The sequence below is a fragment of the Artibeus jamaicensis genome, unplaced genomic scaffold (assembly GCF_021234435.1).
Source record: "Artibeus jamaicensis isolate MK-2021 breed Jamaican fruit bat unplaced genomic scaffold, CSHL_Jam_final contig_490, whole genome shotgun sequence".
Lineage (NCBI taxonomy): Eukaryota > Metazoa > Chordata > Mammalia > Chiroptera > Phyllostomidae > Artibeus > Artibeus jamaicensis.
Window position 1 is genome coordinate 18,419,328 of NW_026521861.1, and position 27,839 is coordinate 18,447,166.

At 45.0% G+C, this 27,839-nt stretch overlaps 1 protein-coding gene across 1 annotated transcript; it reads left to right on the plus strand.

Moving 5' to 3' along the window:
• The first annotated feature begins 372 nt into the window (after nucleotides 1-372).
• ABRAXAS2 (abraxas 2, BRISC complex subunit) lies at nucleotides 373-27,839 on the plus strand. Its single transcript, XM_037159161.2, has 9 exons — nucleotides 373-471; nucleotides 4,144-4,234; nucleotides 9,475-9,511; nucleotides 11,550-11,616; nucleotides 17,220-17,410; nucleotides 18,274-18,393; nucleotides 18,903-18,987; nucleotides 21,164-21,278; nucleotides 25,694-27,839. Exons 1-9 carry the CDS (start codon nucleotides 373-375, stop codon nucleotides 26,161-26,163), a joined length of 1,275 nt encoding a protein of 424 aa, XP_037015056.2. The 3' UTR covers nucleotides 26,164-27,839.

The following is a 27,839-nucleotide window of genomic DNA, read 5'->3' on the forward strand; positions in this document are numbered from 1 at the left end:
GGTCATATGGAAGTTGAAATCACATCGGGTTACTTCTATTATATATCGAACCCAAAAACATACAATTGCCTGAATCATCTCTTTCTGATCGTCCTCGAGTACGGCCAATGTTGGATCTTAACATTAACAATTTTATTGCAAAAAAAAATGGCTTGCGAAACTATGAGAGGCTATACCGCAGATGCAAAGTCTGGAGTGTGCCTGGCGTGAACCCACCGATGGGTACAGGAGTCCTCCTGATAGGGTAAACCTGCACTTCTCAGCCTACATGCCGGGCGCACTCCGACCTCCCGGCCTCAACCGCCGAAGACTTCATTTCCCAGGATGCCAAGGGACAAGGCCGGCCGGAAGACTGCGTGCCCTCCGCGGGGCATGATGGGGGAGTTGGAGATTTCCATCATGGCGGCTTCCATTTCGGGCTACACCTTCAGCGCTGTGTGTTTCCACAGCGCCAACAGCAACGCCGACCACGTAGGTGCTGGGACCTCCGCCGTGGCCGCTGGGGCCTCCAGCCTCTGTCTCTCGCTAAGCTGGGACCACTTGCGGCTCTTGCCCCAGGCTCACCGGCCGGCCCAGGAGCTGGTGACCCGGGCTGCTCCCGCCCCTGGCGAGCTACTGCTGCCCGGGGCTCGTTCTCCCTCGGGATGGGCCCACCTCGCTCGGTGCCTTCGGCCGACCGACCGTCCCAGGACAGCGGTCTGCGGTTTATCAAAGCTGGCCCGGCCGGCCGCTGCTAGTGTCAGAGGTCGCTTAGTGGAATCGGAGCGCCTGCCCTTCCCTGACTGTCAGGCTTCTAGACTTGTGAAGGGAGCCCGGGGTCGGGAAGGAGCCCAGGCGCCCGGCCCCGCCCGCTCGTCTCACAGGTTGTCGTGGGGTGCGACAAGGGAAACCATGGCTGTCACCATTCATACTTGTTACATATGCTCATGTGTTTTCTTCTCCTCGATGGAAAACGGAGAGTGTAAACAGGAGTGTTAGGTGTGGGGTCTACTTGCCCTGAAGTTGCATGTTTATTTCCTCGGCACGTGTCCTAAGATCACGGAACTAAGTCGCAGTGAAATGGGGAAGTGACAGGCCTACGCGTGAGTGATCGGAAATGCACAGGCTTTGGAGGCCTCAGAGCAAGCAGAGCCTGTCTGCTTCGGTGTCTTTATTCTGTTGTCCTAGTGTGACTGACCTCAGAATGGAAATTCTTTGTGAAACTAGATAGTTTTTTATCTGTAAGGAAGTGTTTAATTTGCTTGCCAAATTGGGGGTTTATTTTAAATGATGTTAAGAGTTTTTCAAATTCACTAAATAAGGGTGGGGTTTGTGTGTGTGTGTGTGTGTGTGTGTGTGTGTGTGTGTGTGGCTGTCATTACAAAGCAAAATTATACACTGCAGAAGGAGGAACTGGATTTGGCTGGATGTCAGCAATCTTAGCTTCCATTAATAAAAACTTGTAGAGAGGTGATTCCATTAGTAAATTAGATAACATTAAATTAATGTACCTTTTGTCTCTCCAGTGCCAATGGTAGAGATTAATGGTAAGAATATACACGACGTGGGCTTTTCCAGAGGCCGCTCCTGTCTCTGGGTGCTCAGGCCTTTGATACTGCAGCAGGCCGTTTAATAATGTGATGCAGTTCCTTGTATGGGTGCTTTGTGATGCATCTCCTCTCTGTGGAAGTGTGAGATACTGTTGAAATAGTGCTTCTTCACCTCCGATTTTTGGATTGCCTAGTAATGTCACAGATTAGGTGTGGGACAAGGTTATCGTAAGAATAAGCAGCTACCTGTTGAAAAGGGGATAAGTTTTTCTGCAGACAGCAGTGGGATGGTCGTATTACTTGGATTGGAATTAATATAGTTCAGGAGACAGCTCATCTACCCTGTGTCAGGTATGGTGGCCAGATATCATGGAAATTTTTGCCAATGAGAATAGTTTGCAACTGTATTGGATATGACCATACCTGTGTATATTAACCTTGACACAGTTATAGATGTGGAATAAAGTTATTTTAATTGCATATATTTCAAAGTTGAAGAACCGAGGATTTGCTTTTGTGGTACATTCTCATTTCATCCAGGCAAGAAATCAGTTGGGGGTAACCAGCTTTGTCTGTAGAGAGCCACACAGTAAGTGTTTTAGGCTTGGGGGCCCACGCGGCCTCTGACAGCTACTCAGCTCTGCCGCTGTCAGGAGAAAGCAGCCACAGATGACGAGTAAAGTGGGGTGACTGTTTCGGGTAAACTTTATTTATGGACACTGAAATTTGAATTTCATAAAATTTTCACATCATGAAAGAATCCTTTTTAATTTTTTTCAGCCATTTGAAAGTATAGAAATCACTCTTAGCCTGTGGGCTGTGCAATCATAGGCATTAGGCGGCATTCCACCCACACACTGTAAGTTTGCCTACTCGTGCTATAAAGTAACAGTGGCCCAGATAGTCCCAGACCAGTAGATATATAAGCATTTACTTTACAGTTGGCTTTAGAATGTCTTGATGTCACTGTCGACTTTTTCAAAACGAGAACTGCAGTAGAGTTGCCAGATAAAATATAGGGCACCCAGGTAAATTTGAATTTCAGATTTAAAAAAATTTTCAGTATAACTATATCCCAAATATTACATAAAAATGATATGTTGTTTATCTGAAATTCAAATTTAACTGGGTGTCTTGTATTTTTATTTGCTAAGTCTGGCAATTCTAGACTGGAACACTAGGAATCTGTAGGTGTGTTCTTAAGGTCTAAAGTTCTGTAGAAATTTTAGTTTTTTTCTCTGTTACAAGATTTTTCTTTTGTAGTGAGAACTTGTAACTGAAAGACTTTTATAAGATAAAAGAAGCTTTTTTTCAGTCAGTGTTTTTCAAACTAGTAGTCATGGTCACTTCTTCACATATGAGATCACTTTTTTAAGGAGATTCCTTTATTTCTCACGTTTGAGCAATGCCCTGTACATGATGGTTTGGGATTTCAGGACACCCGCTCCCCTAATTCAGTACAAAAGCTGTGCTATAAAGCATCTCTCTCTCCCTCCTCACTCCCACAAATTCACACTTCCATGGCCAATGTTCTTGAACTAGGAACTTTCTTTAATTGATTTGAAGGATCACCCTAGAATATAAAAAGGTATATAGCAAAGGGCATTGTATCAGTAAGTTTCCTCAGCCAGTATTTATTGAGTACTTGGTAGTTGTTTGGCACTGTGCTAGGTGCTGAGATAGAGCAGTAAACAAGCACGATGTCCCTGCTCTCGCAAAGCTTACACTGGAGTGGGGACTAGGCATTTATTCATTTAAAATGTAACATGACAGAACACTACAGAGGAAGAGAATGCAGGGTAAAGGGGACAGAGTGCCTGGCAGGTGCTGTTTTCGTTACGTTGGCCAGGGAAGGCCTCTCTGGTTACATGCCTTTTGAGTAAAGAGCCTAAGGGAAGGAGGAAGCCGCACAAGTGTCTGGGGAAGGAGTTCCAGGACCCCCATCTGTACAGGGAGGTTATTTCGATATTTAGGGTCTCCGTTCTTCTACTGCTTGTGCTAAGCATGACAGCGAGTGCTCTGGTGGTGGGTTGTATGCTGAGTGACCCAGAACTGATCCTGGTGGCAGATGTCCCCCAAAGGTGTAAATAAACAAGTCTCCGCATGTACTAAGGAAGCACTTTCATGTGAGTGATAGGAATTTAGTCACTGAGACCCTAATTTCCCACGCCAGCTTATACGAGAGCAATTAGTTGTGCGTTGTGTTAACTTCTTTATTCTTTTATCATTAGCGCTGTTTCTAATACAATGACATAAATTGTTTCCTGATTCAAGAAAACAAGCTTGGAATAGTTCTTCTTCCTGAGCTTTTTCGACATTAGTTATTCTACTTAGTGGGATTTAGGGGATGAATTCACTGTACTCATTTTTGCTGCAAAAAAAGCAGGGAAAACTTGAAGGGATTAAAATAATATTTCCTCTTGCATGGGATCCTTTTTTCAAACAATCCAGTTAATACATTTCAGATTGCTTTTGTCTTACTGATTTATACAATGGTAGTTCGCATGCTGAGCTTATTTGGATTATTGTTGGATTTATGTCCTAAATTCCTCCTAATACCAGTAAAAATCATATTTATTTTTAGTCTGCAACTATTTTCTTTTCTTACCTTTAGGAAGGATTTTTGCTGGGAGAGGTAAGACAAGAGGAAACCTTTAGCATCAGTGACTCACAAATTAGCAACACAGAGTTTCTGCAAGTCATCGGTAAGTAAGTTTATCACAGACCTTCAAAATACTTTTTTAAATATGTACTGTTTGTTCTTTAGCCCTTTACTGATTTTAACCTCAAAGATGAGAAAGGCACATAGAAAACACTCAAATCAAAGTGCAGCTGTTTGCACTAGTGTTATGAAATGTTCTTATAAGTCGGTATAAATGTACAGCACGTAGCCGTAGGTTTGGGTATTCCATAGAGCTGCCCCTGACCCACTAACTGACCTGACATGGACTGAATTTCTATGTGCTGTGGCACGTAATAGTCTCTTTAAAACCACTGTGAACCTCAAGTTTGCAGATGAGGCTGTCCCCATTGCCAACATCACCTCCTACCACAATGAAAGGGTATGTTACACATCCTTTCTGAAGGAGTCTGGCGAAGATGTTCACACTCATTTACGTAAGATATTTGCTAAATCTGTACAGCCTTTGAAGAAGTCAAACAGCCAGTTTAGGAGAAAGATGAAGGAGCATTAGTAGATGCACTTGCTCTCTTTGGGTCAGTCTTCTCATCAGCAAGGAGCATAGTCCTTGTAGCTGTACCTCAAGTGTATCTCCAAACAACATATCCCGATGCTCGGAACATAGCAAGGGGCATTTTACTCACTTACACAGCCCCCATTTATTGATGTGAAGGCGCATGCCAGGCGGTGAGAAGCATATCCAGATGCATCAGGCCTTCCAGGAGAGTGGGGAGGATAACACAAGTGTACAGAAATACCAGCAGCGCAAAGATGAGTTCTGGAAAGGAGGAATGAACAAGTCCCATGGATTGGGTGCGGGGAGCTGCTAGTGGGTGACGTCAGCACAGACGTCATGAAGGAGGTGAACTCGAAGCCAGGGTGGTGCGTTCGGAGGGGCATGGCAAGGAGTGAGTGAAACAGGCAGGGTTCTGGCCTGTTTCTGAGACCCAGACACAGTTGGTGTGAGGTGTGACAGTGGGTAGTTCGAAATACTTCCTGAAGGCCAGGTCATGCTGGGGCTACGCCATTATTCAGGCCTGTGCTGACAGCCTTCTCGTACCTGGATCGGGAGGTCAGAGTCAGGGAGGGCCAGGACTGGGGGAAGAGACTGAACTCTCTCCTGCAGGTCCGGAGCTGTAACGCACTTCCACAGTATTGACTTGTTAAGTAAAGACTTGGCACTTGCAAGTATAGCGTTTTCTCATTGAGGTTTCGCTTTTTTTGTTTTGTTTTGTTTTGTTTAACTCTTCAAAATCCCGAAGGGGAGAATTTGGTTTCTCTGCACATTGGTGCACTGATTCAGTGTTTACACTGGAGTTTTCTAAATTAATTTGGTAGGTGAAGGTTAAAATGCCAGATGTGGTAAACTGACAGCAAACCATGCAAGAAAAGGCTCCCTTATCTGGCATGATCACAAAAATAGCATTTCTGATTAATATTCTAGCTGTTCATTTTTAAAGAAATAGCATTAGAAAGTAATTCAAATTCCACAGCATAATGTAGTGATTCTTTGAATCATAAATCTTCTGGTTCTTGCAATAAATACCCATTTCCATAGAGTCCAATTAACACAGTGCTATGACAGATGTCTGTTACTGGACAACCTTTATTTTATGACCTGCCTTCAGTTTATTACTTGAATGGTTATGGATCTCATGGACAAAGTGTTTACTAGTATTATCTTAAATGTATTGTTATCTTCTTTTTAAAGATAAATACATATTATGGATTAAAGACTTAAATGTAATCCCTGAAACTATCAAACTCTTAGAAGAAAACATAGGCAGTGAACTCTTTTGACTTTACTCTTATGTTTTTGGATATGTCTCCCTGGGCAAGAGCAACAAAAGAAAAAAATTATATGGGGTTTTAAAAAAATATTTATTTATTTTTAGAGAGAGAGGAAGGGATGGAGAAGGAGAGGGAGAGAAACATCAGTGTGTGGTTGCATCTTGCGTGCCCCACACTGGGGACCTGGCCTGCAACCCAGGCATGTGCCCTGACTGGGAATGGAACTGGTGACCCTTTGTTCTCAGGCTAACACTCAGTCCACTGAGCCACACCAGCCAGGGCCAGATGGGATTCCGTTAAACTAAAAAGTTTTTGAACAGTGAAGAAAATCATCAATCAACTGAAAAGGCAGCCTACTTTGAGTAAAGAGAAGGTAGTTGCTAATGATATAGCCAATAGGGGTCAATATCCAAAATATATAAAGAACTTACAACAATTCAGCGTCAAAAAACAAGCAATCCAATTTGAAAGTGGGCAGAGGATCTGAATAGACATTTCTTCAAAGAAGACATGCAGATGGCCAACAGATACCTGAAAAGATGCTGCACATCACTAATTGTCAGGAAATCAAAATCAAAGCCAGGAAAATAATGGCCGCACGCCTATCAGAATGGCTGTTATCCAGAAGACAACAAGGAGCACACGTTTTCTAGGATGTGGAGAACCCAGCGCACCCCTGGTCGGAGTGTGTGTTGGTGCAGCCAGTCTGCGGGGTCCTCGGACGTTTCAAGTGGAATCGCCGTGCACGACAGTCCACATCCGGGTGTTCATCCGAAGAAATGGAAGCAGCAGTTTGGAAGTGGGCACCCCCCTGTGCTCCCCAAGTGCCGTCTACAAGAGCCGAGGTCTGGTGCAGCCTCTGCACATCAGCAGGCAGGTGTGTGGGCGCACGCACAAGAGGCAGCGTGCTGTAAGCGCCATGAAACAGACTGAGATCTTGCCGTTTGTGACCACATTGGTGGAACTAGAGAGTGTTATGTAAGTGAAAAAGTTGAGCAGAGGAAGACAAGTACCATGTGAACTCACTCGTATGTGGAATCTAAAACACAAAACAAACAGGTTCAGGCATAGAGAGCAACTGATGATTGTCCGAGAGGAGGGGGCTGGAGGGCAGTGAAGGGGGAGGGGGTTAAGCACGACAGACTCCCGGTTTTCAAATTAGTCGTGGGATGTAATGTACAGCACAGGGACAGGGTCATTCTTGTCATCGCTCCCATGTGCTGTGACGGGCAGTTGCTAGACTGCTGTGGCGATAGTGTCTTGAGGCGTGTGAATCACTGTGTTGTAAACCGGAAACTAATACAATACTGTATGCCAACTATGCTTTATAAATAAGTAAGTAAATACATAGAATTCTGTTAGAAAGTGTAAACCAGGGGCTCTGGAAAGGCCAAACATTAAGCAAAGTACCATGAGTGGTTTTTCATAGTGATAACGTGAACAAATTTTCTGGCATAACGTAACCTCCAGAATAGGATGTTTTAAATAAAACAAATAGACCGAACGTATTATTTGTCGAAATGTGTGAGCCCATGCACAGACATCTTTACTGGACTCTGCACAGTGAGGGAGACTTCATATTGAGTATCACCTTTGAACATGAAATCTCTGTGTCATGTTTTGAATGCACATTAACTCTAAAAGCCATGCTAACTCACGTGGGGCAGAGCCCTCTGAGACAGCAGGCGTTCCCCTGGTTAGTGAGGTGAGGTGGGGGCAGTTACTAGAAGGAATGGAGGGGAGGGGAGGAGAAGCAGAGATGGGAAGGGGAGCAGGAGCAGGAGCACCGCCCGGCAGCGGTTTGTACGGATGGGTGTGTGCAGTCGCCACACCCCCGTGATGCGGAGTCTGCAGCGGAGATGTGCTCTGGGTGTGCGTGGGAAAGCCTGGCATCCCCGGGAGGCTGCCCTGCCAAAGGCCCACCCATCAGCTAACGTGCCCGTGAACCTCACGCTGCTCTTCAGTGTTGTCGCGTTGGAGGCCATCGGCCTGTTTGCTCCGTGGAGTGCTTGGTCAGGGGTTGCGGAAAATCTCGCAGGAGAAAGCTTCGGCTTCTTCAGGAAATCCACAGTACCTAGAGCGTATCTTCAGTGCGCCTCCGAGCCAGGTTGTAAGTCGGGAAAGGAGTCTGCTGGGGCGGATCGATGACGGGAGGTGTGTTCAGAGTTCAGCATTTACTCCAGGGATTTTCTTAAAATATTCTTCCCTGTCAAGTAGAAGATGGGTTTTTTTCCTTTTCCCTGAAGTCTAGATAATGTTTTGCTACAGATGTTTCACATTCTAATTACTTTGCTAAAAGAATCTCTGAAATAACTTAGGAAGGTGTAACAGTATCATTTTGGTGATAGAAGAAGGGCATGTTTCTATTGTAGATGAGGCTTGCTTATTTGTATCACTATGTCAACAGCCTCCTGGGGAAACAAAGTTTTCTTTCCTGTGGAAGCGCTGCATCGGCGCATGTGCTATGTGCTTTGGCGGCAGTGACAGCAGTACAGAGGCGAACAGCCCTGTGTCTTTTAGGGTTGTGGTTTTGTTTTAATTGAGTTAAAACTGCAGCCTGTAACTCCGGGCTGTGACATTTTAAACAGCAGGTAATGAGTTGCTGTCCAGGAGAATGTTCCTAATAGAATTGAATGGTTAATTAGTCTCATGGTCTTATAAAGCAAGCCGGAGCCCGGGCCCCTGATGAGCTTGAAGGAATTGTTCTGGTTAATCACAGCAGTCTTTTCAGATCTGCCTCATAAATACCAGTTTCCCTTGATGCTGACCATCTTTGAAAGGGTTAATAGACTTCCAGAGTTTCCTCCCTTCCCCTTCAAAGCACCTGGCCCAAGTTGTCAGGAGTTGTTAGTAAGTTACAGACGGTAGGGTAGGGAAGGCCCCTCCCAGGCTGTGCCGCAGCCTTTACCTACCAGGACCAAATGCATCAGGCGACTCTCCCCTGCTTGCTCAGACCGGGTGGGACTGAAGAGGGTGCCTGGTGCCGCCTGCTCCCGCACACAAGTGGTCAGCGCAGGCTTGTCGGATCCAGGCAGGTGAAGACAGAACGCCCTTCTCCGGTTTACTTGCTTCTGAGAATGGGCCTCTGTGTTGAAATATTATGAAAGTACAGTGCTTCACTAGTATATACAACAGTGCCTATTCGGAAGAGGAGAACTATCTTCTTTTTTTTTTTAAGATATTACTTGTTCATTTTTAGAGAGGGAGAAGGAAAAGGAGAGAAGTATCAGTGTGTGGTTGACGCTCACATGCCCCATACTGGGAACCTGGCCTGCATCCCAGTCATGTGCCCTGACTGGGGATCAAACTGGTGACCCTTTGGTTCGTAACCCTAGCTCAGTCCACTGAGCTACACCAGCCAGGGTGGAAAACTATCTTTTTATTGCCTGAGATTTTGGGGAGAAAAATCCTGGGCTACTTTTTAGTTGTCTGTATATCATGTGATTAATATGTATTTTCTCTTTCTAATTACAGAAATCCATAACCATCAGCCTTGTTCAAAACTTTTTAGGTAAGTCACACCCTTCTTTGTGGCTTTTAGCTTACTAAAAGATTAATTGACTAAAAACTAGTGAATTTATGCCTGTAGCTAATTATGGCTAGGGACGCACAAGTGTAACCAAGGGCCTCCAAACCCACGTACTCATTGAGCACCACGTGTGTGTGTGGTACGGCGTCAGGTTAGCAAAGGGGAGGCACAAACCCCGTGTGCCTCTCGTAAGTCTTGTTCGCAGTGGTTTGTTGTGGAAGCTCCCACTCGCCTCCCTGGCAAGAGTTCTTCGACCCCAGAGAAGGGAGTCAGCCAGGATCACATATAGGTAAAATAACAGAGGGGGGGGTTTTAGGAGGAATGAAAACCACTCGCTTTAGAATATTCCACTTTAAAATGCAACCAAGGAGAACATAAAAGTTTCTTTTTGTGTTTCAGTTAATATACATCAGTTGCATATTATGACGAACTAAAGGACAGAAAGAGAAAAAAATGGGAGGAGAGGCATTCAGAAGGGAGACAGCAAATGACAGAGAGACCTGTGGGCGGGGAGGGGCGGGTGAAAGGGCCGGTGTCCCGCACACTGGCGGTGCTCCGCAGGCTCCCCCCGGGCCCCTGGTGCCCTCGGAGCTCCAGCCCCGCCGCCCGAGGGCAGTGTGAGGATGCTGTGCTGTCTCCCTGTTTGGAAACTCCCCAAGGCCCTGCTCTCCCTCCCGGCAGTGCTGCTCTCCAGTGCTCCCATCAGCACTTCCTTCCTTAAACACCTGCCAGCTCCCTGCACCTGGCTGTGCCTGCCCTGCAGCTCCCAACACCAGGCCCCCTGCACCAAAGCCCCTGGGGACTGGTGTTCATCTCCTGTGCGCACCCCCCCACCCTCTCGTTACCTCAGAGTTTTCATGCAAAATGGCCACCTGTGCACAGGCCTCAAGGGAGGCGAGGAGCCTGTCTCTTCTAGGTTTACACGGGGCCGAGAGAGGAGTAGGAAGCAAATCAGCAGCAGCTCCTGGGGGGAAGCATCTGAGAGCGAATGAAAGGGCTCAGGCCCTGGTCCGCAGCGCGCCTGTGTCCAGGCTGAGAAAGCGACACTTGGGCCCTGACTACTCCAGAGCTTTACTAGGTGTGCCCCGCCTTGCCCTTCTGAGAAATTCCTTAAAATGCTGTCTGCAAAGCCAACAGAACAAGAACTTAACTCAGTTTCATCATGGACTCATAATTCTTAGAGCTGAAAGAAATCTTAGAAACCGTCCGTCTGCCCCAGACTCCTTGCAACAAAGGAGATGGAGGGCAGGCAGATGGGTTGAGCGACGTGCTCCAGATCACAGGCGGGAGGCAGACCCACTGGAGCTGGCACCTCCCGACTCCACCTCTTTCTCCTGTATCCTGAACTCCTTCCTCCCTTGTAAGGCCTGGGCTTGTGGTGGGAGGCGGGGAGGAAGGCCCGCACACGAGTGCGCCTGCCCCGCTCGGCACAGGGCCCTGGTCAGGGTGGTCCATTTTAGGGGGGAGCACATTCAGTTGGAGCCAGCCACACCTGGGCTCAAAGTCCTGGCTCTTCCAGTAATCTTCGTCTGCAAAAATGGGAATAAAACTTGTTGATATTCTGGGCTAAACTACTACCTCCAGCATTGAGGCAAGAATGACATGAATGACAGGAGAAAGCATGCAGCTAAGTTTCTGATTAAGCATTCAACAAGTGTTCATTTCCCTTCATTGCCCAGGAAATGAACTGCATATATATATTATATATATATATAATATATATATGCAGTTACATATATATATATGTATGTGTAATTAGTACTTAGAAACAAGGAAAAGGTGCCACATCTTTGGAATCAGTTGCTATCAGCACCTCCCCCTATGGGAGTGACCCCCCAAACATGATGCAAAAGAGACCTCATGTCAGCAAAGCGGGTGGATAGACTGCTCTTCGTTTACCTGTGGAAGACGGTTCTCTGTTACCAAGATAGAGTTGGATTAGATGGCCTGTGGACACGCATAGCTGAGCACATCCATGTCACAATGTCATGTGGTTTTAATCCTTTTTTTTTTTAAACAGTTTTTATGACTATGCAAGCAAAGTTAATGAAGAGAGTTTGGACAGGATTCTCAAAGATCGGAGAAAGGTATGTTGTGACTTCTGTTGTCTGTTCTGACTTGGACATCGGTCCTTATCTCATCACACAAAGCTTAAAACCAGAAAGGAGTGTAAATGAACAGCGCAACTTGATGTTAATATATGAGAGTTCTGTTACCTTGAGTAATTTTAAAGATAAATTACAGATGTGAAACAATGTTTATAACGTACCAACAAAAAAAAGTTTAGATATTTATAGTATGATTCCATTATGTAAAGATCAGAAAAAGAAATGAACTATAATCTGAAAATTGACAGTAGTTGATTTGAGTCTGAGTAGTTTTGTCTTTCTACTTATAATTAAAATAATTTTGTAAATATATCATAACGTGCATTAATTTTATAATTTTTACCTTGGTATGTAAATTCCAGAAAAATAGATTGATTATTAAACCATCACTTAAGGAAAAAAGGTGCCAATAAAAGTTTTCAACTTGTCAAACAAAAAGCAGAATGCCTTTGCTTAGAAGCACACATTACCAAAAAAAGCTTTTTATTAGAAAATATTTTTATTTATTTATTTTTAGAGAGAGGGGAAGGGAAGGAGAAAGAGAGGGAGAGAAACGTCAATGTGTGGTGCCTCTCATGTGTCCCCTACTGGGGACGTGGCCTGTAACCCAGGCATGTGCCCTGACTGGGAATCGAACCGGTGAACCTTTGCTTCACAGGCCCGTGCTCAATCCACTGAGCTACACCAGCCAGGGCCCCAAAAGCTTTTAAAGCGTTACCTGTGGATGACAGTAATCCTGGCAGTGTGGGGTGTGGCCCTACCATGTCTGAGAAGGGTGCAGGGGCCAGAGTAGTGCGGTGTTTGTCACCAGCGTCATCTCCGTGCTCCTGTGGGTGAAGGGAGAAAGAGAAGCAGGTGAGATCAAAGGAAGAGTGCAGAGTTTGGGGGCGGGGCTAGGTTGGAAGAGAGGACACACGGCTTTGTAAGTGACAACAAGCTCAGGGGGTGCTCAGCATCCACAGAGTCTGAGCTGGCCTCCCGCCCACCTGAGAAAGGGAGTTAGAGCCGCCACAGGCATCATGGCCCCACTGTCCCATTTCCAACGACTGGCCCGAGAGCCCACATCCTGGAGTCTCTTCCAGTCTGTCCTTTTCTCTCAACCACTGCCTCACCGCCTCCTTCCATGTACTTCCATATTTTTAGAGAATGGATCTTTATTACACTTTCTAAAGCTAAAATCTGTTCCCTGAAAAATTTTATTGGAGCACAGTTTTCTATACCCTTCACTATATAGTAAAAGTTCCAGGAAGAGCCCTGGCCAGGGGGAGAGAGCCCTGTTGGTTAAAGCGTCATCACTGTACTCCAAGGTCGTGGGTTTGATCCCCGGTCAGGGCACATACAGGGATCAACCAATGAATGCATAAGTAAATGGAACAATACATTGATGTTTCTTTCTCTTCCTCTCCCTGTATCCCTCCCTTCCAACTCCCCCCCCCTCTAAAATCAATAAATTATTTTAAAAGATCCAGGAAGTGCCCTGGCTGGTGTAGCTCAATGGATTGAGCTCGGGCCTGTGAAGCAAAGGGTCACTGATTCGATTCCCAGTCAGGGCACATGCCTGGGTTGGGAGCCAGGTCCCCAGTAGGGGACACAGGAGAGGCAACCACATGTTGATGTTTCTCTTCCTCTCTTTGTCCTTCTCGTCTCCTCTGTCTAAAAATAAATAAAATATATATATATATATATATATTTTTTTAAGATTTATTTTATTTATCTTTAGAGGGGAAGGGAAGGAGAGAGGGAGAGAAACATCAATGTATGGTTGCCTTTCGTGCATCCCCTGCTGGAAACTGGCCTGCAGGGAACCGACCTGCAACCCAGGCATGTGCCCTGACTGGGAATCGAACCGCAGTTGTCTGGTTCACAGGCCCACACTCAATCCACAAAATATATGTTTTTTTTAATCCAGGAAGTTTTCTTTAATAGATGAAAAAACTTCAAGTGAGAAAAAATGAATAAAGGTTATCAAAAGGAAATTCACAAAAAAGCAAAACGCAATCCACAATGGCTAGAAATAAATGAAAAGACGCCTGACCTCTGTCAGGAAACACAAGTTAAAGCAACATGACACTCTTTTTGCCTATTAGACTGGCTGAGCATGAAAGGATTGCTAACAGCCAGTGTTGGCGCTGTAGGTGGGGGTGGGACTTGGTATGGACGTCTAGGAGGAGAGCGTTGCAATAACAGAATTTTCAATGTGCAGGGTCACCTCTAGGAGTCTGGTCCAAGTAAATAATAGCATCCAGGCACAAAGGTAGGAAAGAGCAGCGTCACTGGCCACTTGCAGTCTGTGCCGGGCCATGTCTAAGCAGCCCCGGGTGGCGGCCCGTTGCATCCTTGCAGCAGCCCCTGAGGCACCTCGCTGCCATCCTCCGCTTTCCCAGTTGATTCACAACAAAGGTTAAGTGACTGGGTTACGGTCCCCAGTGAGTAGCAGTGGAGCCAAGGCTTACACCCGGCAGTCTGGCCTCTTGACCGTGTGTGAGGGTGTTGGTTGCATCTTTGGCAATAGTGAGAATTTTGAAACCAATCCACACGTCCACCAGTGGGAATGGTTAAGTAAGCGAGGTTGGTACCTCCGTACAGTGGGTTAGGAAGCAGCCATTGGAAAGAACGAAGCGGGTTCTCAGGTCATTTCACAGCGAGGTCTCTAGGTTAATGTTACGTGAAGAAGGAAGTAATATCATTTGGGCCTATTTAAAACAAGTCTGAACGAGTGTTCGAATGTACAGAGAAAGATCTGGAAGCAAGCCAACCAAACTTAAAAGTAGTTAGTTTGGGAAAGGGCTGCGGATGAAGGGAGACTTCATTTGCCTTCTTTTTTAATGTGTTTTACAAATTGACATTGGGTGGGGTGGTCATGCATAAGCGACGTGGATATCTGGCCCCTGGGCTGTACACCTGAAACCAGTGTAACACCGAATGCCAGCTGAAACTGAACATTTTTTTAGAAAAGGCATTTTTAGAAAGTACTGCGCTTTGTAAAGTACTATGTAGGTTTTTTAGTGGTGGATATGGACACATTTCCAAATTGACTTGGGGATTTTAAAATTAGATTTGCTGTTTTGAGACACAGTAGACGAAACATTGGTTGTTTTGTGGAATTAACTTTGATTTTCCTAAGGCCAAGAGTCTCAAAAAAGTTAAAAGTCAATCTGTGGTTTTAATTTTCTAGAACTTTGTGCTAAAACAAATGTTTTTTATTTTTCATATTTGTTAAGGGCAAAAACTATGTATTTCATTGTATTTTCTGTGGTACCTTGTACGTAATATAAACTCTTTAAGGATTTTTTCAAAAGTCCAAATTTCTACCATAAAAGCAAAGGTGATGTGTAGTATTTAGATAACTAAAGAGCTTTCTGGTTAACTCTGGTCTACATTTTGAGCGCCCAGGAGAGGTGTGTCTTCACCTCACAGGGGTTATTGTGCTTACCTAGAAAGGCGCGTTAGAAATGTTAGGCTCAAAACCACACAGGTACCTGAAACAGTGCTGGACATAGAGAAAATGTTTTAATTACTATCCACTTTTTAAGAAAATGATGGGAACTTTAAAAAAATTACCTCCACCAGGCAGGCTGCAAATCTAATATTTAATTGAAAAATTTGAAGAATGGAACAAAAATTTAATGAATTAATTTGTCGCTCTACTCAGTAATTTTTTTTAAAAGATTATATTTATTTATTTTTAGACAGAGGGAAGAGAGGGAAAAAAGAGGGAGAGAAACATCAATGTGTGGTTGCCTCTCTTGCACCCCCTACTGGGGACTTGACTTGCAACCCAGACGTGTGCCTTGACTGGGAATTGAACCTGTGACCCTTTGGTTCCCATGCCCGTGCTCAATCCACTGAGCCACACTAGCCAGGGCATTGCTTAGTCATTTTGAATGTGACAACCACAGAGTACACACGTTCACTCAAGGGCTTCTACCACCCCGACTGCCGAGTACAGTGGAGTCGTCATTGTTCACACATGCACATCCTAGTCCACTCTCCTTGGCTGCCAGGTTACATCGATGTCACGCAAACTGTCCTCATTATAGTAACAATTGCTGGACTTTTCTGGACAGACCTTGTATGCCGCCAGAAGTGTTTGGGTTTTCTTTTCATTTAAAGAATATCAAATTAATTGCTGTAATATAACTTAAGGTCATGCATTATGCTCAGTAGCACCACTTGAAGGCACGCACTATTTATTCCCTGCAGTCCCTCGCGGTAATGTGAACTCAGTGGAGAAAACATTACTGATCTCCCAGGGTGGTTGTGATAACTAATGAAAATGTTTGGGGCATTGTTGGCTGGGGCTCTGGCAGAGGGACTCGGCAGAGGTTGGTTCGCTTCCTTCTTGCACGAAAGTGCCAAAACGTAATCTGGATTTACTGTTGATTTTAACGTGACACAGCTTTTTTTTTTTAAGATTGTATTTGTTCATTTTTAGACAGAGGGGAAGCGAAAGAGAAAGAGAAGTTGTCTTTCATCAGTGTGTGGTTGCCTCTCTCCTGCCCCCTCACGGGGACGGACCTGGCCCACAACCCAGGCATGTGCCCTGACTGGGAATCAAACTGGTGACCCTTTGGTTCTCAGGCCTGTGCTCAACCCACCGAGCTACACCAGCCAGGGCAACATTATACAATTTTAAACTACTTTTATATCTTAAAACATGTTTTTTCACTCAAGGAATAGATTTTAAAGAAAGAACTTGTGTGAGGATTCTTATTCTAATAAAGAATGAATTGTCTCTATAACAGTGATTTTCAAACTTTAGTACATACACAAGAAAAAAACTTAAGGAATTGTCTTAAATTCAGATTCCTGGCTCTACCCACAAAGGTTCTGATTCTGCAGGTCTGGGTGGGGCCCAGGAACATTTTAGCGAGCTCCCGGAAGTGTTGTCGGTCATCCGTCCTCCAGATGTCCAGCTGATCACACGAGGAGAACTATTGTTCCCAAGAGCATGTCAGTTTAATTCACTCAGCCAGCCCAGTTAACCCAGGGTTAGAACGGACAGAGCTAAAGCGTGTCAGTCTGTCGTTGTATTGAGGTATAATTGCTGTAAAATAAAGTGCATATACTCACAGTGCACACTGCGATAAGTTTTGATGAGTGCATCCACCATGAAACCGTCATCATCATCCTAAGCTAGTGACCACGTCTGCCACCGCAGTCTCCTTGGGCCCTTTTCCAGTCCCTCCTTGTCACACGCCACCCCCACCCCAGTCAGCCCCCGCCCCGTGGGTCAGTATCTTGTCACTGTAGATTGGTCTCCGTGCTCTAGAATTTCACGAGTGGATCCCACGGCATCAGTTTTTGTCTGGGTCTGGCTTCTTTCACTCAGCGTATTACTTTGGAATTCATCTGTTTTGTATGTATCAGTAGTTGGTTTTCATTGCTGAGTGGGTGTCCAGTGTGGCTGCACCAGTCCGTCTACCCTGTCGGTGGGCAGTGGGGCCATTTTCCACCCTGAGCAGTTGCACACAGAGCCATTAACGTTGTGTACAGGCATCGTGTGCTGTATGGATACATTCAGGGCTAAATTTGTGGGACTTCATAGAGCTCTTAATACTTTTTTTCTGTTCCTGCGGCAGAAAGTCATCGGGTGGTACCGATTCCGGCGGAACACGCAGCAGCAGATGTCCTACAGAGAGCAGGTCCTCCACAAGCAGCTCACCCGCATCCTCGGGGTGCCCGACCTCGTCTTCCTCCTCTTCAGCTTCATCTCCACCGCCAACAGCTCCACTCACGCTCTAGAGTACGTTCTCTTCAGACCAAATCGAAGGTAAAGAAGGCGTTCCCGCGTGAGTAGGCCTTGTACAAACAGCGAGGGTGTTGATACAAGTCATCAAGATTTATGACTTTGAAAATGTGCATCTGATAGCATCTCTAAAGAAAAGCTTCTGTAACTTCCGCTTAGCCAGTGTTCTTTGTAGTTAGAGCAGGCATTTTCCTGTCAGTTAGTTGTATAAATTAAAATTGTCTTCGAATCAAGAAGCATTAGCAAGGTGTGTTAATGACACATCAGTTCTCATAGGAGTAAACAGCTGGAAATCACCATCATAAACCGTTATGTGGAAATGCAGTTTTATCGCTCTGGACGTCCGTCATTTTAAAGCATGGATTTTAAAGACAGAATTGTAAAATTGATCCACCTGCTGGTTAATGAGGGTTTTGCATCCTGTAGATCACAATTTCTGCTATAAACAACAGAGAGGTTTCTTTCTGGAAATTCTACTAAATTCTACTTTTAGTAGAATTTATTCTACTAAATTCCCTTCAGTAGAATAAATTGAATTGACATAAGTGAAAATAATGATTAATCCTTAAATAGCCGCGTGCAAGACTGCACTAATGTATTAGTAGTATTTCTCGAGAACATACAACATCCTCAGCGCTCTGCCAGTCTCTGTGGGGGTGCAGAAGGCGCCTAAGAGTGCCCTTTGCCCTCAGGGAGTTGACAATCAAGTGTCTGCTCTAAGGGAAGGACAGGAATCGCCAGTTCGCGCATCCTCAGGTTGCATGGAAGCAGGTGCGTGGGGAGGCCTGTCTGTAGTCCCCAAGGGCAGGGACTCGGACTCCCCTGCCCTGACCCACTCTTCACCTAGAGCGGTGCTGTTAACGGGGCGCCCTTGACTCTGCCCCCAGGTACAATCAGAGGATATCCCTGGCGATTCCCAACCTAGGCAACACCAGCCAGCAGGAGTATAAAGTATCCTCGGTGCCAAATACATCTCAGAGTTATGCCAAAGTTATTAAAGAACATGGGTAAGTGGAAAGGTAAACGGAAAGTTCTTTCTTTTCTTTTGTTAAGATGTAAAAGGTTTATAGAGAAATATGAAATCAAGTTTGATATGATTGAAACTGCAAAATGTGGTGAGGTCATTCTCTGTCATCACCACTATGTATCAAAATTTTGTTCTTATTGAAAAGATCATTTACTTTTACCGTTACTTTTTTTTAATCATTTGCCACAATTTTTTTGTCATTGATATAAAAGTTTGTCTAGACTATGTATAATTCTGAGATCCTGAAAGATAACTGTGGTCACTAAAAGATGGATAGCTTTTATTTTTTTTAAATTGTATTCATCACGTGGGTTGTTTTATACTTCTCTTTTATAATTCTAGTAGTGTGGATATTATTTCTGATACATTATCACCTTGTAGAGGCAGCATTTAGGTACTAGATGGAGGTGGAAAGGATAGGAAAATACCGTCCAGGCTCATAGCAGTTTTAGTAACTTCTGTGACGTCTTTTTTCTGTCTGTCTTCCAGTACTGACTTCTTTGACAAGGATGGAGTAATGAAAGACATCAGGGCGATTTATCAGGTTTATAATGCACTTCAGGAGAAAGTGCAGGTAACTGATTTATTTCCTAGTTCTTATCTTATTTGTACTGCCCAGATGCCTTTAATCTTTCGTTTTTTATAATCCCCCGGCTGACAGAGGAATCGTGGTCAACAAGTGAGGATGCCCCATCCAGAGCACTGGCAGACGCATCCAGCAGGCACCGCGCCAGCCTGCAGAGGCCCATCTTCCCTTCAGTGCCTGCAGCAGGCACTCTGGGGCGCAGTGGCAGTGTTACTGTTTTCAGTCCCGTGACCCATTTGTAACTGTTGTTTCCGGGAAAATGCACCCGAGTTTGCAGCAGGATTGCTGAGAACACGGCTGTCTCATCAGCTGTAACTGAGTAGAGACTGCCCCAGACTCGGAGCGGCGCAGCATCCGCCCCTCTCGTTCACTCACTTTGCCCCAGCGCCTGCTCTGACTGGGAGGACCACGGTGGAGCTGTTCGTTCCTGCTCATTCGTGCAACAAGTGTTCATGGAAACAACTCCTACAAGCCAAATACTGAGCTAGGTGCTAACAGCACTGTCCCACGTTCTTTAGCCCCTGATGCTGTCTCAGGGGTAATTTTCTCTAAAACCCAAAGAACAAAAGAGGCTTTGAGGACCAGGAGGAAGGGGGTGGAGCTGAAGAAGCCCCCCCAAGACTGGAGTGAGGAAGGAAGGCAGCCGCTGAGGAGGAGGAAGTAGGCGGAGGTCAGCCTGGGGCCAAAGAAGAAAGCATCCCATAGGCAGTGTCCCAGGTCCGTGTTCCAAGTCAGGGTCAAGTACACCTAGCAGTATAGGGAACTTCATGCTGGCTCACTGGTGACCGGCCTACTTTCTGGCAGTTTCTGGTATTTCTGCTATGGACATAACGAGCAGTGAAAAACAGCCTTTTGTCCTGAATTCATGACCATGCCGTTTTTAGACTCAGCACCAACCAGCGGACTTCAGGGTTGCTGTTAGTTCGCTGCCGATTTCATAAGGCCTGCCCTGGAAACACCAGTATCACATAGAGTGCGCTGGCATGAATGGTTAAATTACGTAGACATAATCTCAAGTAGTTATCTTTCATTAAATCTTTTTCTTAAATATTTTTTACTTATTGATTTTAGAGCAAGAGAGGAAAGAAGAGAAACATCAAATTGTTTTTCCACTTAGTTATGCATTCATTGGTTGATTCTTTTTTTTTCCAGATTATTTTTACCTTTTTAGAAAGAGGGGAAGGGAGGGAGAAAGAGAGGGAGAGGAACATCAGTGTGAGAGAGATACATGGTTGCTTCTCACATACCCCCACCTGGGGACCCGGCCCGCAACCCAGGCATGTGCCTTGACTGGGAATCAAACCAGTGACCTCTTGGTTTGCACGCTGTCACTCAATCCACTGAGCCACACCAGCCAGAGCCATTGGTTGACTCTTGTATGTGCCCTGACCAGGGATTGAGCCCACAACCTCGGTGTATTAGGAATGATACTCCAGCTAACTGAGCTACCAGGTCAGGGCAGTTTATTAAATCTCGACTGTGAGCCCTGGTTGGCGTGGCTCAGTGGGTTGAGTGCAGGCCTACAAACCAAAAGGTTGCCAGTTCGATTCCCAGTCAGGGCACATGCCTGGGTTGCAGGCCAGGTCCCCAGTTGGGGGTGTGCGAGAGGCACCACGCATTGATGGTTCTCTCCCTCTCTTCCTCCCACCCTTCTCCTTTCTAAAAATAAATAAATAAAATCTTTAAAATAAATAAATAAATCTTGGCAGTGATAATTTCTTTTTTATCTCTCCCTAATTATAAATATTTCTGTTAAATAAATCTTTTAAATGTCATCTGATTTGTGACTATTGGTTATAAATAAAAGTCGAAAGTATCTAATTCCTGTCTTACCTTTTTGTGTCCTTGGTACGCTGGACCAGTATCAGAAGTTGGCTTCCCATTTCAATAAAATGAATAATCCAGGAAAAATATATATCTTTCCCACTTATCCTTGTTTTTCAAGAGTTTGTACACTAACAGCATAATCATCTTAAGAAAGCAAGTCTGTGAACGAGAAGAGTGCTGGTCTGGTGGCCCTCGGTGGGTGGGTTCTATGTGACGTATCTGGTTTTCGCCCCGTGAAGCGCCCGGGCTCCCTCCAGGTCTGCGGCGGATGCTGTGTTTACGGGAGGCCTCACGGGTGGGTTTAAACTAATTGTGTTTATTGTGATTTTTCCCTCAGGCAGTGTGTGCAGATGTAGAAAAGAGTGAGCGAGTAGTCGAATCATATCAAGCAGAAGTGAACAAATTAAGAAGACAAATAACTCAGAGGAAAAATGAAAAAGAACAAGAAAGAAGTGAGTTTCCTATTTTACCATTCAGTAGGAGGGAGGTGTTTGGTTTTAAACGTCAAATTATACAGTAAATTACATAAATCTTTCTGTACTCATCAAGTCCCAAGTTAGGCTCTTTGGGAGCAGCGTCCACTTTTCTTCAAGCTTTTTCAGAAGAGAAGTGATAGGTTTCACATGTCCTTCTCAAGTCTCTGACCGGAAGAAAAAGAAGACCCCAGTGGAAAGGCTACAGCCAGTCAGAGCCCTGAGAAGTGACTGGTGCGGACTGGTGCGCATGTTGACCCCTGCGACCTGTGCACAGTGGGCGACCTTCCCCCCCAGCAGCCCTGGTGCGCCCAGCAGGGGCTGCGGCTTGGGCTCCTGTGGCCACTTAAAGGCCCTACTGCAAACTCTTTTAACTTTATACTTGGTTCATAGGCAATGTCACAGCAAGGGCTTTAAATGTCTGTTTACTGGTAGCTGTGGGTGGTGGCTACCATTAACCTAAAGGATAAGCTGGTTGAATGAAAATTAGGCCCAAGAATCTATTAATTCCAACTCAGCAACAGGCACGTTTGCTATAATACCACCACATGTAATATTTGTAAGTAAAATTTATAAAACGTATGACAAATAATATCAAGTGTAAAAGAGAGAAGGGTGTAGCTAACCATTTGTAATTTAATACGAATATCCGTAAACCACCCCGGCCCATGTGGCTCTGTTGGTTGGGCATTGTCTGCAAAGTGAAAGGTCGCTGGTTTGATTCCCACTCAGAGCACACGCCTGGGTTGCAGGTTTGGCCCAGACGGGGAGCATAAGAGAGGCAACTGATTGATGTTTCTCTTTCACATGGATGCTTCTCTGCCTCTCTTTCCCCTCTCCTCCCCTTGCTCTAAAGTAAATAAAATGTTTAAAAATGTAATATTTGCAAACCAATTAAAATATAATTTATATTTCTTTTTAAAAATTAATTAGTTAATTTATTTATCTTTAGAAGGGAAGGGAAGGAGAGAAGGAGAGAAATACCAGTGTATGGATGCTTCCGATGCATCCCTGTCTGGGAACTGGCCTGCTACCCAGGCATGTGCCCTGACGGGGAATCGAACCTCGATCCTTTGGTTCTCAGGCCCGTGCTCAATCCACTGAGCTACACCAGCCAGGGCTTAAAATATAATTTATACTTCTAAATAAATGATGACTGATTCATTTCTACTGTTACAGTTCTCTAGAAATAATCAGAAGTGTAGATAGGGATTTATGCACAAGAATGTTAATCACAGCTTTCTAATTCTAAAATCTTGGAAATGACCTATTAAAATAGTTGAACTAACAACAGTAGTATCACAATTGAATAAATTTTGGTATGTTTATATAATGGAGTATTGTACAGCAATTGAAGTGAATCTTTAATTACAATACGTAATCTTAAGCAAAACACTAGGATATAAAATGGTGTCAATGTGATCTCAGCTGTGTTTAAAGTCTACATAAATATGCAAAACATGCACAGGCTGGATGCAAAAAGGGGAGTTCAGGAAATAAATGGGGCCTTACACCTAAAGTTTACATTTTTAAACCCAAATCTTGTGATATTTTTACCAAAATTTTAAGTGTTATCTGGCTGAGGGACTTATAGGCAATTTTTCTTTGTTCTTTTCTGAATTTTGCCAAAGTATGTGTCATTTTTATATTAAAAATGTACTTCAGCCCTGACTGGTGTGGCTCAGTTGGTCGGCTTTGTCCCACAAAGTTAAAGGTCACCGTTTTGATTCCTGGTCAGGGCACAGGCCTGCCTTGTAAGTTCTGTCTGCGGTTGGGCCGTGTGCGAGAGGCAACCGATTGATGTTTCTTTCTCTTTTTTTCGCCTTCTCCTTCCCTCTCTCTAAAAAAATTAATAAAATCTTTGTCTAAAAGATTTAATTTTTTTCTTTAAATATATTTCATTGATTATGTTATTACAGTTGTCCCATTTCCCCCTTCATTCCCCTCCACCCTGCACACCCTCTCCTTCCCACATCCCCCCCTTTAGTTCATGTCCATGTGTCTTAAATTCTTTAGCTTCTACATTTCCCATAATGTTCTTGCCCTCTTCCCTATTTTCTACCTACCTTCTATGCTACTTATTCTCTGTACCTTTTGCCCCCTCTCCTCCTCCCGCCCCCCTGTTGCTAACTCTCCATGTGATCTCCATTTCTGTGTTTCTGTTCCTGTTCTAGTTGTTTGCTTAGTCTGTTTTTGTTTTAGGTGTGGTTGTTAATAATTGTGAGTTTGCCGTCATTTTACTATACGTGTTTTTTTATCTTGTTTTTCTTAGATAAGTCCCTTTAACATTTCATGTAATAAGGGCTTGGTGATGATGAACTCCTTCAACTTGACCTTATCTGAGAAGTGCTTTATCTGTCCTTCCATTCTAAATTAAAGCTTTGCTGGATAGAGCAATCTTGGATGTAGGTCCTTGCCTTTCATGACTTGGAATACTTCTTTCCAGCCCCTTCTGGCCTGTAAGGTCTCTTTTGAGAAATCAGCTGACAGTCTGATGGGAACTCCTTTTTTATGTGACTGTCCCCTTTTCTCTTGCTGCTTCTAGGATTCTCTCCTTCATTTTGATCTTGGGTAATGTAATTATGATGTGCCTTGGTGTGTTCCTTCTTGGGTCCAACTTCTTTGGGACTCTCTGAGCTTCCTGGATTTCCTAGAAGTCTATTTCCTTTGCCAGATTGGGGACGTTCTCCTCCTTTATTATTTGTTCAAATAAGTGTTCCACTTTTGGCCGTTCCTCTTCTCCTTCTGGTACCCCTATAATTTGGATGTGGGAGTGTTTAAAGATGTTCTGGAGGTTCTTAAGCCTCTCCTCATTTTTTTGATTTCTTGTTTCTTCATAATTTTCTGTTTAGCCATTTTTTCCTTCCTTCTGGTCTGCTCCCTTGATTTGAGTCCCAGTTTCCTTTCCATCACTATTGGTTTCCTGTGCATTTTCCTTCACTTCAATTAGTTTAGCCTTCATATGTTCCTCTAATTTGTGGCTAAAACCAACCAGTTCTGTGAGCATCCTGATCACCAGTGTTTTGAACTGTGCCTCTGATAGGTTGGCTATCTCTGTGTCGCTTAGGTTTATGGACTCTGGGGCTCTGAGGTTTTCTCTTGAGCCATGTTTTGCTGTCTGTTCCTGCCCTGTTACGTAAGAGGGGCGGAGCCCTAGTTGTTCACTGGGGCGGGTCCACTCAGGTCCCTGGTTTGTGACACTGTATATGGGGGTGGGGTGAGAGAGGGAGCAATATGCTGTCCCCTCTGCTCCTTCCCACCTCTGGGGCCTGCTCATTCTGTCTCACTGTTCGCTCCTTCGCTGGTTTATCTGCGTGCGAATGTGTGACCATGGTCAGCCTGCTGTCTTGTGCCTTCACTGGGTCCGCCTGTTGCTACCCCACACCTGGGATCCGCCCTTGGCTGCCTGCGCGCCTGGGTCAGGGGATCTTTTTGGCCAACCTGCTCCACTGCTGGCTCTGCCCTTCTTACCCGTCTGGCTGAAGGGTTCGTTGTTGTTGAACTTCGGTATAATTCAATTTTCTGTGGTTTGGCTGCATTTTTGTTGCTAAAACTTTGTTTTTAAACTTGGTTGTGCGAGATGGCACGGTGTTTCCACCTATGCCTCCATCTTGGCGGAAGCCCTCGGCTCTGTCACAAACTCTTCTTGACAATCACCTGTCACTATATATGCCCAGACCTCTTTCCCCTTAAAAGCTGAACGGTCCTCTGTTAAGTGGCCAATTTTTCTAGGTACTGGGCCATAATTGTACCACATTTTTATGGATGCTCTGAAAGCCCCATATCTGAGTCTACAACCCTTCAGTTTTTTAAAGTATATCTTAAAAAAGATTCTATTTAGCCGTAGGAGGTATGGCTCAATGGATTGAGCACCAGCCTGCAGACCAAAGGTTGCCTGTTTGATCCCCAGTCAGGGAACATGCCTGGGTTGCAGGCCAAGTTCCCAGATGCGGGTGCGAAAGAGGCAACTAATATAGCTGTTTCTCTCCTTCATTTGCTCCTCTCTCTAAAAATTAAAAAAATAGACTTCCAGCCAAGATGGAGGGGTAGGTAGACACACTGTGCCTCCTCAAACAACCAAAATAAGGACAACAATTCAGAAACAAAGCAATAGTCAAAACTGAAAGAAAACTGGACTGTACGGAAGTCCGACAACCAAGGAGTTAAAATAGACACGCTCATCCAGACCAGTGGGAGGGGTGGAGTCGGGTGGCCACCTCTGTTAAGCGCTTTGTAAATTATGAAGTACTGTGCAAATGTAAAACAGCAGTAGTAATTGGTGTCACTGCTTTGTCGCTGTTTTCCAGAACATTCGGGTTGGCAGTTGAGGGCATTAAGGTGCACAGCTGGGAAACGACAGGCTGAGTCACAGTGTTCTTCCTCTTTCCTCCCAGCGTTGCAGCAGGCCGTGATGAGCAGGCAGATGCCGTCTGAAAGTTCTGAGCAGGCGCTCAGCCCGCGGACGCCCTGTGCGGGCTTTGCAACTGAAGGTAGAAGTACACTGGCCGACGCAGAGGCCTCTGACCCCCCTCCCCCTTACTCTGATTTCCACCCAAACAATCAAGAAAGTACTTTGAGCCATTCTCGCATGGAGACGAGTGTCTTCATGCCTCGACCTCAAGCTGTGGGCTCTTCCAGTTACGCTCCCAGCAGCGCCGGACTGAAGTACTCGGGAGCTGGAGCAGACCTTCCTCCTTCCCAGGGAGCCGCTGGAGACAGCGTGGAGGAATCAGACGACAGCGACTACGAAAATTTGATTGACCCTGCAGAGCCCCCTAATAGCGAATACTCACACGCGAGGGATTCTCGACCTGTGACACATCCCGACGGGGGCTCCAGGAACACTCAGACGTCCCAGATTTAACTGAACAGAGGAAACTCTCCCCGCTCTCTTCGTCGCTTATTCAGAGAGGGTTCGGAGGATGCAGTCTGGAAGGGAGAACTGCTTTCTCGGACCCCTGGGCTCCCAGAGAGTCCCGGGCACAGAACTGGGAGGGGCCTCGCCTCCGAAGGGCCTCACCTGCCGACGCCGTGTCAGGTGTCGCGACAGAATCACTAAGATCATCAAATCGTCCTCATTCTGGTGCGATTCATGGATGTACTGGTAAATTTAGGCAGAGAGAAACTTATCACCGTAGTTTCTGTTCTTTAAAATAAATTGGTAATTAGAGACTAAGCACAATTAGTCTATAAATGTTCTATAAATCAAAAACTTACCTCTTGCACTATCATGCCTTGAAATTTACTTTTTCAAAGGGAAATGAGTTTAGCAGCAGCCTTCAAAGACCCTTCTTTCTATGATGAGCCAAATTCATCTTTGCCGGAAAAGAAATTTTGATCCTTTGAAGGAGCCTGGTTGGAACAAATCGGATGTAGCTTCTCTTGTCTGCATGACTCTGAGATCAAAAGAGAAGGCTTCGTTTTCACTTTTTCTACTAGCCTGATATGTATTGTCACTTAAAATGGTTGCCTTTAAAAACATGTAGAAATACTAATTACCAGTAAGTAATCATCCAAATACGTATGTCATAAAATAAATTACTTATTTTCCTTTTGTGGAATCACAGTGAGTGCTGTGTTGCACCAGCCACATTTACAGTCTCTGTTCTGGGGCCTTGAGTGAAGGGCAGTCACCAGTGGGCCCCAGGAGGGGTCAGGTTCCGACCCGAGGTGTGTGATGAGCAGACTCCAGACACAGTGAGTTTAGCCGAGTTCACACATAAGGCATCTAACTCGTTTAGACCTTCCGACAAATCCTAGTGGTGGTTTTGTTTGTGGAGAAAAGACGTTTCGTAAGCTGTCGGAATCTCGGTGAATGAACACTCGTTTCCAATCTGAGTAACCACACTTCTTAAAGCTGCCAGTCAGAGGATAATTGTGGAATGTGTTGAGAGTTCCTGTTGGGATGCACTTATATTTTTATTTAATTAGTGCTTGTTTTCTAGTTTTGCCCAGAGCGTGTGATGCCACTGCAGACATTCAGGAGCATTTTAGGCTCCTGGTTTGGGGACGACAAGACCCACCGTTTATGGCAAGGTCAGCCCACGAAGTGAATGCTTTGGAACATGACTGCCTTGCCTTTGGACTAGTTAAAACGCGGGAAAATAAGGAGGTTGTCAGAGAGGCTCCTGATCCAGGTTCTGAGAGAGCAGTTTCATTTTGCAGAAGAGAGGTTTGCTCACTGAGCCAGTGCCAGTGCTCAAGCAGACAACACACACTGAAAATGAAACACCGAAACTGCCGTTCTTTTGACGCCCATCTGCGGGGTCTGTGTTTTCTAGTCTCCTGTTCTGTTGGCCTTAAAGCACTGCCGTTTGATTGGAAACGCCACAGACCACTCACCTGCAAATGTGCTCTGTTTCAGCACCTGCTAGGGCTTCCTCCCCAGTGTGAGTTTAATTTTCTTTTAAGTGCCATTGCCATCTGCCCTGTTCCTATTTTGACATTCAGGAATATATTTTTATTTTATGCCATACCGAAGTCTACAATGTGTATCTGACGAAGCAGTTAAATGTGACAATAAAAACTTATTTAATCATG

Coding starts and splice junctions, on each gene's coding strand:
- ABRAXAS2 (XM_037159161.2), top strand. CDS start 373: ATGATGGGGGAGTTGGAGATTTCCATCATGGCGGCTTCCATTTCGGGC. Junction 4,235..9,474: donor AGAGTTTCTGCAAGTCATCG/GTAAGTAAGTTT, acceptor TTCTAATTACAG/AAATCCATAACCATCAGCCT. Junction 18,988..21,163: donor CACTTCAGGAGAAAGTGCAG/GTAACTGATTTA, acceptor TTTTTCCCTCAG/GCAGTGTGTGCAGATGTAGA.